Genomic DNA, 12,851 nt, shown 5'->3' with positions numbered 1-12,851 from the left:
TCACTGATATTGCTGTCTTTCATTGTAGGACCACAAGATGAACTGAAATCAATGGACTTTGTGAATGACATTAAACACACCTGCAGGTGTCTCTTGCGTCAGTGACTTCATATATTGGCAGAAACAGAAAAATATGGCATTTGTTACATTTTTACACAGGTATTCAGTGACAGGTGTAATACATTAAAAATTGTTTTAAAATTAGTAGTTTTCAAGTTTATGACTTCTCTCTAGAAAACAGATCCTTGCAGATTTGCTTTATTTTTAATTTTTTGAGGGATAGCATAGCAATTCATATATTTTATTAAAAGCAAAAAAGCTAAGGATTTATTGATGCTTACTAACAAGCTAGTCATTGTAGCCTGAAGAAAAACTGCATATGAGTAAATAAGTATCCGTAACTGCCCATTTTAAAAATAGAAATTCCTTTTCACAACCTTAGCTGATTCTTTGCTACTCTCTTTCTCCTTCCCCTTCCACTGGTCTTCAATATTCCTTACACATTCTCAAGATTAGATCTTGAGCATGGATCACTGTAGGAAAATGGCACGTAACCAACTACAGTAAAGAAATAATTAAACATACATTTTAAAAAGGAAGAATGTGAGAAGTAAGTACCAATACCACTGCAAATACCATTGCATGAAGGAAAGACTGTTTCTTAAATTCACAGAAGATCAGTAGTCATCTGTATAGTAACCAAAGTGCCCTCTTTTGAGCTCTGCAGGTTTTACAATCTTTTCCACTTACAACACACTTAAGAAATAGCATAAGAATCCCAGAGAGGTATCATCATTTACAAACTGTACCCTCTGTGACAAATATAGTCACTTCTCAGAAGTGCACTAAGGCCTTTGTGCACAACAAAGACTAATTAAGAAGCTAAGAACACAAGAGACACAGGGTAAGCATGAAAGACATTCTGGAATCTATAATTATGGTCTAAAAGAACTCTGGGAAGAATAGAATCAGCTATAAATGAACAGTGACATAAAATTGGAGAACAATTTCAAGAGACCTAACTAAAATGATCAGCCTGTCTTAGGAAGAGAAGAGGAGCTTTTAACTAAAAGGAATCAGGACAATGTCCCTGGAAATGACAGAGCAAGTAGAACCTTTCATCATGTCAATAGAATCTCTCAGTCCTCAAAAAGGCAGCAGTGACTTGGAAAAAATATACCTTTAAAGGATGTCCTGAGTCTGGCTAGGATGGAGTTAAAGTAGATCTTAGTAATCCATATGGTGTTGTGTTTAAGATCCACAACCAAAACAGTGTTGGCAACACAATCTTGGCTATTGCTGAACAGTTGTTTGCACTGCGTCAAGACCTTCTGTGTTTCTCCATCTGCACCACAAACCCCTTCCCTGCTTCCTGCTTCCCTGGTGAGCAGGCTGGGTGGGCAAGAAGTTGGGAGGGGATGCAGTCAGGACAGCTGACCCAAACTAACCAAAGGAATATTCCACATCATATATTGTCATGCTCTGCAATAAAACCTTGGTTTTATTTTGGGGGGTTTATTTGCTTTACTTTTTTTCCTTCACTTAGTAAACTCTTTTTATCTCCACCCATAAGTTTTCTTGCTTTTGACCTTCCTGTTCTCTCCCCCACCCTGCTGCAGGGTAGTGAGTGAGCAAGGGGCTTGTGTGGTACTTAGCTGCTGTCAGAGCTCAATCCACCACAAAGGAAAGAATTACCTTCTGGAACTTTTGCCTTCAGTTGTTAGCTGTCTATCTAAATTCCAAATCTTTCAAGTTTCAAAGCACCTGGTAATTAAGATTATCAGAAATTGCCTACCATAGAGATAAAAGATTGAAGACAAATGTAAGATCAGACCTTTTAGAAACTGTGGTAACAGTAAATTGCATTTATTGATATTTTACCTAGAATCAAGTAGCATTATTCAAATGGGTATGAACAAGTATATCTTCCATATCAGACTCTAAAGAAAAGTTCAGTTGTTGTCACCAAATGTCAAATACCTATCACTTAGGAAGTCAACTACATTTCACAAAAAAAAAAAAAAAAAAAAAAAAAAGCTTAAGATTTCATTCATATTAGTGATATCACTTGGTCATTAATAGAGCAGCAACATCATGACTGTTGATATGACAAGTCTGGTTCATATAATGCAATCCTTCTGCTGCACCAGAAATAGCCATCAAGGAGCACAAAAGCATGTAAATGCTTTTCATGCTGCAGGAGGTAATGAAAAGGGGGAAAAGTGCCTTTTTCTTTCTCTTTTAGATACATAACATGCCTCTTCTTCCAATTGTTGAAATTTGAAGGAAACAAAAAACTTCATAAGAACAGCTCCATAAAATGTGAATAATCATTTGACCACGACTCTGTAAGACATGAGAATTGAAAGCATGATCTAGAGCAGCTTCCAAAAAATCTGAATATAAGTATTTATTTCCACAGTAACCTTTTTCAGAAATTTCAGTAGGAGGGCAGTAGCAATGCAGGATAGTAGAATCATGCATACACACATTTCACTTGACTTTTGAAGACTGTAAAATGAACCACTTCACACTTGTTTTTTTAACAGAATAATAATGCTGAATTACACCTTACTAATTTTTATTTTTATTTTTTAAATCTGAGAACATCAATGTTTATTGTTGCACTGAATGTAAAGATTTAGCTTTTGGTGATAAGATAAATAGCTGCCATCATCACTTTCCCTTCATTTGGGTTAAGGCAGTGATCACTATCTCTGACTAGACAGAGATAAATTTACCTTCTTCCAGTGGCAGGAAAATACAGTGCTACACTGACTTTTCTGCTTGCTGGTGATCCTTACCCAAGGATTAATGTACAACAAGGAGTTTATGATCCAAATAACAACTAACCTGAGCATGAGCAGATCTGTGCTATGCTGCACATATCACTTGGCTGCAGGGTAAAGTTAGTCTGCTAATCACAAGGGAGAAGACTGTAGTCAATTTCCACTTGGCAGCTATCATAAAAGTGAAGACCATGTTCTCATGTGAACATCTTTTTGTTTGACAATATAAATACCAAATGGAATTCTCTACTTATAAGAAAAGTTAAACTAAATTCTTTATTTTAAGTGCTCTCAGGACCGTAATGCGCCTCCATCTCAGCACAGCTGGATCTGTGTTATGCAACCATGCCCTTGTTATGCAACACAGGGTTCCCAGCATCTGAAACGATATAAGATTACCTTTTTGAGACAGAAAAAGGGGATATTTAAATCAGCACCTTATGGAGTCTATAACAAATACTGGTGCCAGTGCATTACATCCATCACTGAAGATTTTGCAATGTATAGTACAGCTAGCCTCTGCATGCCAGAGGCCTACTGTCTTCCAGTACTGTCAGCTTCTGTGCATGCACTACACAGCAGATGTTCAACAGGTAATGTTACCAATTTCTCAATAATTTCCAAATAAGAAAAGTCAGCAAAAGGGCACCATGATGAGCAATTCATGCAGCTTTTTCCCACACAATCGTTCTACTTAAACAAAACAAGCTGTGGGCCAGAAAACTGTTCTGAAGATGTAGTACAACTTGTATATCACCTTTCCCAGGGCCTTGCCGCTCCTCTTCTGTCAAATGATATATTCCAGTCACATACTGGAAGACAAGCTTTTGTCCACTTGGGAGAGACAACAAAGAGGAGCAACCTGCTGCTAATACTGGAATAATTTATCAAGTTTAGAGTCTGTTTCCTGCATGTTGCTGAAGTCTAGGAAACAGGGAAATCAGGAATTTTTGATGAACGAGAAGAACTGTACTGAAAGCACTGCAGATTGTGCACCCTTTCACATTCAGACACTCAGAGATTACTGCAAAAACAATATAGGCTATATAAGGAATAGGCTACTGGACACTGCTTTTGTTCGTAAGGTAAAACAACTCAATCTCAATTAAATTCTGTTTATGCCCCCTTGTTATAAAATGTAAATATATCAACTGTCGATCTTTCAGGGGTTTCACAATGATTAAATACTTGACATTTAGGAACCTCTTGAGGAAAGAAAGAAAAAAAAAGAACTTGCAAAAATTAGAACAGTTATTAAAGCAAACGGAACACTTCAGGTATCTCCCAAAGTCATAAACAAAAAAAAATATTACTTAAATAGCATTTCTAACTTTAAAAATTATTGTTTCTTACTGCATAACAAGAATTACACATAACAAACATGATGAAGACAATGTAAAAGACTGAACTTTCACTTAAGACTTACACATTGAGCAAAAAAACACCATTACTATGAAAACAGCTCAGAAGAAAATAGATATTTTTACAAGCCCTGATACTGCAAACACTTAAATTTAGCTCAGAAATGTGATTGTTTGCATTGAGATCATGGATATGATGCAAATATGATCTTCCTTGGTATGCTTATCTTTAGAGTGGTGCTTCACAGTTACCTATTATATTCTATGCTGTAATACATAGCATAGCTTAACATTTTTTAACATTGTGAGTATACTTAAAGATTGGACAACAACAAAAAATGTAAATGAGCATTATGACCAAATATTAATATTCTGAAAAACAAGACGTAATTTCTTTTCCATCTTCCTTACTTGTTAAAAGTTCAAGAATATAAATATAGGTTCAAGTGTCCAAAAAACAACTCAATATTCTTACACTAAGCCAAAGAATTGACTGTTTTAAAACCAAATGGGACACAATTTGGTGACTGAGTCCAATCCACTCCAATGGACATCAGTGTCAACTGAGAAAATAACATGATTTCAAAGTCTCAGTGGACTTGAGCTAAATACAAAGAAAATCTTAGGCCAAAATGTCATGGAATTCCAAAAGGACTGTGGACTTTCACAAAGAACACCTTTGGCTTGCTATATTACAAAACAATACTTGGCATGGCTATACATATAAAATGAGCCCCCGATATAACTTTCAGTCACAGATCTCAATCCCATTACCTTTTTTATATTTACAAATACATGTGATTTTATAGCTACAGTTCTGTTTTTTTGTTTGTTTGTTGTTTTTTTTTTTTTTTAAAGTCAAGAAGATCCTTTCCATTCTGATGTTATCTGCTAGTAATCTGTGTCAACCACCCACACAGCTGAACGCACTTAAAAAATTACTGGTGTGTTATCAGCCCTCCTATGCATTCTAAATTGCACATAAACAGTGATAACTGAAATAAAAATGAAGTATATTTCTTCTGAAATGCATTCTTCCCATTAGAAGTGCAATAGCTTAGCTGTTTTGAATGTTCCATTCTAGCTAAACCTTCATTGACAATTCTGGTATAATTACTGGGTGTTTTTTAGAAGAAAATGTACCAAAAGTCAGTTTCATACTTTTAATGCCTAAGTCAGTCAACTAAACTTTGACAAAGATTCTCTTAAAGAGAATCAAGACATACACATAAAGATGGAAGTATTTGCTCTGCAGAAACCTGCATTATAAGTAGGGTACAGATCAAAATCCTCTATTATCAATACTGGAATTGATATGTGGTTTCGTTTTTTGTTTTTGTTTTTAAGAAAGGGCTGTATATGTAATGAATAATGAACTCTAAATGGTCATGTAGCTATATGCAACAATGCCCTGCAGTTCAGCGAAAGACATGATTTGGAAGTAGTTATACCGAATCTGTAAAAAGCATCAAAGCAGTTAATGGATTAATGCAGTACATAAGAAAATTCAGTCCCAGTATCACACAGTTACTGATCTATAAAACACGCAATGAAAGATAACTATGTTTGCAGAAACTTAATTTTTTTTTATGTTACCTTCAAAATAAAATAAAATGCCCTTCCTGTGTAACATTTTATTACAGCCTCAATTTTTGAGCAGTTCTGCAGAGTATAACCTAAAAGCTATACCCAGTATAAAATGTACTATAAGCCCAAAGGAAAACAAGAATGAAAATAAAAATAAAAAACAGTCTTTCAGAAGCACAGAATTTTCAAAACTAATAGGTATATATTGACCTTGCTATCAGTGTTAGTTACTATAACATGGCCATATATAATAACAATAAGCATGCTTATTCATTGGATATGATATGATTTTGCTTCAGAATCTGAGAAGTGCTTAAACAACCTCTACTCAGATCAGAGGTCTTGTTTGTGTCCTTTCAGGAATTTAAGTTGATTTTGCATAAACTCAGCCAGTTTCAGTTAAATGCATGGTAGAAAAATGTACTAAGTTTTACATGGCTTAAAACCAGGAAAAATGCCAGGATAAACTCTTACAATTGAGTCCTTATTTAAAACAAAACAAAAGAAACAAAACAAGCAAACATACTGAAATAAAAAACACACTGGTTTGTACACCAATAATATTCCGCACAAAGGTCAAGCCACTAAAAAAGATAATTTGCTTCATACTGACTTTCTGAATACAGATTATTTGAGAGATTCAAGTGGCTAGAGGAGAACCTACACATAGGAGAAGCAAACTTGTACTGGGTACCTTTGGCCTCACTATCCCCACAGAAGTTAATAAAAGATTCTATTCTATGTCACATGTAATGAGGTTAACAACCTCACTCTCTCTCTTTTACCTACTGTTCCTTCTAAATGCCACAGAATGCCTACTTAATTTTACTTTGGAAAAGTCTTGTGGTTTATAAAAGCACAAGATAGTCATTCAGCTTTCTTTTTATGTTATGATAATAAAGTTGGAAAGATTAGTAAACTTCAGGAAAAAAATAAAGAGATGAGACAGCTACGGACTAATTATGGCGTTCACTGGGATCCACAGATTTCTGGAAATAACAACTGACGCTGTGGAGATAGCAAGACCTTAGACACAAATAGTGTGATTTCCTATAAGAATAAATTACTTGTGTAATTTCTGTGCCACTGTGGCACAGAAGAGATCCAGCCTATTATGTCTTCTTTTTCAAAAATACAAATAAATCAAGCTTAAAATTACTGGAGAAAAAAAAAAAAGAAAGAAAAAAAAATTTTTTTTGTCATCACAGTCAAGCACTGAAACTTGTTGCCCTGAAACATTCTAGTCTCCATCTTTGTAGAGGTTCAAAACCAACTGTTCAACGTCCAGAACAACCTGCTCTAGTTGACTGTTTTGAGCAATGGGTTGGACTAGATAAATCCAGCAGTCCCTTCCAACATCAATTATTCTGTGATTCTATGAAAACTGCAATAAGAAAGCAACAGAAAAATAACAGAATCACAGTAAAGCATCATATATTTTTCTAATTTTTAGATTGGCATCCAATCTGGAACAAAGGGTTTGTGATAGAATTCCCAAATATAAGAATGTTGAGCTGTTCTGAGGCTCTATTATTTCATGTGCCTTGATTCTCAGAAAGTTCTATATGGCAAAAACTAAAACCAAGTAAATAAATAATTGAAGTCTAGGAGTACTTTTCAAGCATCTTATGCTGAAGTTTTTAAAAATGGCAGAAAAGAGAGTAATTAAATTTCTACAAAAATATCATCCTTTTGTAAATGGCAGTTCCAGGAAAAGGAGGTTGCAGTGAGCATAGAAGTTTCTAGAGTGTGATTTAATATGTAATACAATCTTTTGGAAACATTACAATCAAATCCTCTGTAGAGGTTATTAATTAATATCGTGCAAGCTTTATGTAGTTAGTAAGTCTCAAAAAAACTCAATGAAGTTAGGACTGTGAAATGTCTAAGTAAAAGAACAAGATAAAAGCCTGTAAAAGTTACTTCTGCTCTTTGTACTTAAGTATGTTCTCCAAGATGAACCTTCAAGTACATTATGTAGGAAATCAAATTAATTTTACTTTAAACACCTGAAATATTTGATACTTGTATGGAATTTTGATGCAGCTGGCAGTTTCTTCACATATATATATGGCCTTCATGACATTCCTGAAAGTCGTAAGTTAAAGCTTAAGAACTATCACACAGTTACTGGATATTTCAAAAACAGGAAGAAGATTCAAACCAATCTGTGTGTGATTGGATACTACACTTTTAAGCTTAACCTCTAATTAAAAAAAGAAGCATCAGAAAATACATATAATTTTTTGCAGTTACCCAGCAGTTCCATTGCATCGTCTTCATTGTCAATATCTTCTTCAGTTACAGATGGAGCTGTGCTGTGAGCTGAATCAAAGGAGTCCTGAGAAAGCATGGCAGCCAGCAGTTTCTTATGTTGTTGTTGTTGCTGTTTCAGTCCTTTGCTCTTTGGCTCCATTTTTAGGCTGCGAGGGAGGAAAACAACTTTCTCTTACTGATACTGTGTATAAAATATGTCACACATTTTTCAAATCACTGTAGCCCATGAAGTCATCCAGATCTGAAGGTTAGCACCATCAGACCACAGAAACCTACTGGTAACCTCTCATGCCCTGATCATTAGATGCTATAAATCAGACTGTGCTTTTAGTTCTTACCTACAATTTTGACCGAACAATGATGGGAAAATTTCCATTGACTTTATGGGTATTTATCAAGTCTAAATAAGTTACATACATAACAGGATGTTAATTACTGATGAGTATTGTTAAGGCATTGGTCGCACAACAACAAAGCTGAGAACAAAAACTACTCCACTGTGTAGTTATGTTATCACAATCGCATAGGATTAAGGTTTTCATAGTTACAACAATCTTCATTATAGTTTCTTGACTTGTGCCCCTAACCTAAGTAACAGACAACTGAACTGCACAGAAGTTAGCAGAAGGGTCTAAGGCAGGAATTGCTATAGTTAACAATTTCAAACTCCTTCTAATCTCAAGATAAAGACAATGAGAAAGAAGTAGGAGGGTATCAGGAATACCTCAGGTTGTCATAGCTTGTTGCAGGAAGATGGATATTTTGCAAATTATGAAATTCAGTATAATCAATAGATCATTTTCCCTGCAAAAATAAACACTAATAAGATAAAATGGACCTTGGGGATGTAGAACAGGTTTGGGGTTTAGGACATGTTGTTATGAATAGGGCCTCTGTGAGCTCCAGTTCATTTCATGCTCTGAGATACAAGAACATCAAATGAAAAATCACCCAAAATCCACACTGTGTACATTCGCTGCCCCTTAGGGAAGTTTCCCAAGAACTATGCTTCCTCTCAGAACTTCCACAATATTTTTTTCATGTAGAAAAATAGTGGCAATGGCATGGAAATGAATTTAATCCTGTTTTCATGGTTCCTGATTTCTGAAAGATGAGCTCAGTACCGGCAGGATTCCTATTAGCACTTTTATATGGTCCCCTATCCAATGTTAATAGCTTGTCTTACTCCTTTAGCAGCAACAGAGAGCTGTATAAAACCAATGACACGTGTAGTCTTTCCTCTGCAGCAACCCAGAACATTAAGGGCAAAATGGTGACCCTTCATCAGTTTGACAAGACATCACCAAAACAGCTGCGGTAGTGTGGCTACACTACCTTTCCCAGTCAAAGTAATAGTGAAATCTGTCCTTTCAGTTGCTCCAAATTAATCCCCTTCCTTTTTAAGTAACTGGGTCTGGCTTTCAGATAAAAACTGTATGAAATTTCTGTTGCTCATGATCACAGGAATTCTCACAGAGGGAATAGTGGTTTCCAGTATGAATGGACTGACAAGTGAGGATCATGGCTGCAAATATAGAAAAAGCAGACAGCTCATACGTTCCCAGACTATGCTCTATGATCTGCCTTATGCTGAAAACGATATGGAAAATGGACAGGTTATCAGCAAAGCACTGGTCGACAGGAATATGCCATTCTCTGCAGCCTATTCAGTTCCCTATAGAATGCTATAGATACTATAGAATTCCCAGCTTCCGCTTCCACCCAACAGAAAAAAACTTATATGCTAAGCTCTGTGAAAACAATATAGAGAAAGAGGCAGTCATATAAGACACTGTTGGCAATTACTCTAAAAATGAATATGAAAATTACTAATCTTCTGACTATATCCTAAGATTTTATATATATATACATATACATGTATATATATACATGTATATATATATATGGGGGTGGGTGTATGTGACTACATATATAGTCATTGTTAAATGTTATTTATGTAATATTTCATTATGTTTAGTGATAGGTGTAAGGAAACGTTACTACTTTGATATATGGGACAATTACATTCTTGTTCTTATGCTGTAAATCAAGATTCGAATTAATTTTTAGAGTTTGCTGGTCTATCACATAAATCCTGATAGTTACTGATGAACAAAATATCACTTCTAATTGAAAGTGTTAATACATCAGATTTTAAACAACATAATTGTAAACATTGAATATGAATTTTAAATCACTCCCTCCTTCAGTTGTCAGATAAAAATGTAACTGAATTATTTTAGCCTATATCAACAAGTGATAGCAACTTTGAGTTCCATTTAGTCTAATAAAAAGACATGCTATTCCATCTACTTTTGGAGGTACTAGATAAATGTTACATTAAAACTAAATTATTATTTCCTACTGTCTCATGCATTTGGTGTATAGCCAATTCCAAAGTCTGCTTGTAGTACTTTAATTCTCAATAACTGAATCAGACCTTGGAGAAATTTCCTATTATTAGTGAACATTCAGATTAACCTTGATCAATATGGGTCTTTTGAACTTCCACATATAGGTAGCATCAATTTCATTATTATCACTATCTTGAAGTACTGCAATTTTATATTAGTTTGCAAGACTGCAAACATGCTTTATTTAAATGCTTTACAAAACCTGATGAAATGCTAATGAAGCAAAGAATTATCCCAGGCATAAAATCAGTCATCCAAATTTAAATCCATATGCAGCACATAATTTAGTAGTCATTAATTTCCACTGAAAATCAGTATTCCCACTTAATGATACATATTTTTCAACATCTCTTCTGCATTCATTGCATCTAAAACACCTGAAAAGATATCAGTGTCCCATGATTCTTTTCTTACATCAAGTACCCCATACTCTCCTTATTCCATACTTCTGGCAATGTGATTTTTTTCATGATACTCAACAAGACTTCTCAAATACTACTTTCAAAGCCGTTAGTATTTTTCTTCATTATACCATTATCTATAATGTTTCTCACAGCTTGTATCACCTTCTACAGAGAAAAATACTCTGTACCAAATGATCTTTGTCACTCAGAACTAAATCTCTTTGCTCCCATCTAGAGATCAGCCTATTTCTGCTTCTTCCTATTAAGAGAAGGGATACAATATTCTCAATACCCTCTGCAACTTGCAACAAATCTTTACTTGGTGTCCTTTACTTGGAATGCTGAATAAGGATAAATAGAAACCCAGACCCTCACAATGAAGCTGCAATGACAGCTGCTGACTCCATTACTTTCCCAGGAATTGCAGTAGAGGGACTCAGTCTTTGAGTTCCGTTAGTTCCAGTCCAAAGTCTGGCTAAGGGATCATTAGTATATGCTGCTGCTACTTTGAAATTGTAGTATTTGCAGCTTCCCACTGACCCCCTAGTTCTCCCCTCCCTCTCCACCCCACCCCACCCCCCCCCCCCCCAAAAATAAAAAAAAACAAACACTATGATGCATTCATGGTTAACAATCACTTCCAACATGCATGGATAGTTAATAAATACAGCTTCTAAGAGCCCAGCGAATGACAGACTAGTTTCTTATGTGACAGGGAAGAGAATTCCGATGTAGAGAACACATGGAGGACATAGCGAAGGCATATACGCCTTTTCAAAGGGAAATTAGAGTTTCTGCATCCTTAAAAGAGGGAGCAAACTGTGTCTGCTGCAGTCAGTGTACTAGTTATAACCAAAGAGAAAAGCTACAGGGTTGAGGGAGAACAGCAGGTGTTTAGGTAATTAACAGAAGCATGGCTGCAAATGCTTAACTTTCTGTGAGAAAGAGATATCTTTAAATCATGTCGAATGGACAACTTGGAAAAATGATGAACTCTTCTATGTAGCTAAAGCACATTAACAAAAAAACACACTCCCCCAGCCTTAGTCAAGCACACTGAATCGTTGGAAGGTATTTACTGCAGAGAATACAATTTTCTCTTCAAGAAATGAAGATGAATTTTGGAAGTCCTGCTAGAAACAACATAGCTATTGTTTCCCTTGTGTAGCTTTCCTTTAAAAAGAAAAAATCAGATTTATCACTAAAGTGACAGGAAGATTAACTTACAATTACCTATCATTGAAAGATAAAAGGGTTTGAAGGACCTGAATGAAGCTATACATCACAACATTACACAATGTATCCCAACCTTGTCAACATGCACTTAGCTTTATGCTTGGGAATAAAACCATGGGATTGGTAATTCATATAAATTAATCATATGCAAAAGCACCGTAAGAAACTAGTCACATAACAGTGTCTCCCATTTATTGTGCATGCTGCCACACTACAGATTGGACTTTAGAAGTCCTGCATTCTGCTCTCATAAAAAATAAAAGCTCTCCTTCAGAAATGAAAAAAATATATAAAATTTCTAGGCAGAACAAAAATCCCACCTTCCACCAGGACTGCTGCTATCCTCACTGTCCCACTGCTCATTTTTACTTCTTGGTATTGGTGGCTGCAGCATCTCAGCGGCTAGTGGATCTGCATCATTCTCTTCACGACCAATCCATTCTCCAATCACACGAGGTCTGAGAAGGGGGGTATTAAAACCCGTGGTGTCCTGAAGAGAAAAATTAAAATAAAATAAAAAAGCACTGTACTTGTTTTCAACTGGACATGTAAAGAGGAAAAGACAGAAAATAATGCAATTCATTAAAAAAAAAAAAAAAAAAAAGAGGCAATATGTTATATATATAAGCAGTATGTTAAAAGTATGTTAAAGATTTCTGTTAAAAAAATTCCAAGAAAAATTTGCCCACCCTGGTGCCTCAAACCTTTCCTTGCTTTTCAGTATCAACTGGAGGAATCTGGTATTTATCAATTCATATTGAAAAATTACGTATTTTTAATAAA

The 12,851-nt window shown here is 35.3% G+C and overlaps 1 protein-coding gene across 1 annotated transcript in view; it reads right to left on the bottom strand.

Moving 5' to 3' along the window:
• Window positions 1–12,851, bottom strand: part of LOC311206397 (uncharacterized protein C8orf34 homolog) — a gene marked incomplete at both ends in the record, with an annotated part of 158,997 nt that overhangs the window by 79,460 nt on the left and 66,686 nt on the right. The window contains 2 exons of the mRNA XM_084281678.1: window positions 7,994–8,160; window positions 12,389–12,558. Of these exons, the coding sequence (XP_084137804.1) occupies window positions 7,994–8,160; window positions 12,389–12,558 (337 nt within the window). The remainder of the gene's footprint in view (window positions 1–7,993; window positions 8,161–12,388; window positions 12,559–12,851) is intronic.

The sequence above is a fragment of the Netta rufina genome (genome assembly GCF_964035555.1).
Source record: "Netta rufina genome assembly, chromosome: 2".
Classification (NCBI taxonomy): domain Eukaryota; kingdom Metazoa; phylum Chordata; class Aves; order Anseriformes; family Anatidae; genus Netta; species Netta rufina.
The sequence above is the reverse complement of the archived record's forward strand: the minus strand, read 5'-3'. Positions and strand labels throughout refer to the sequence as shown.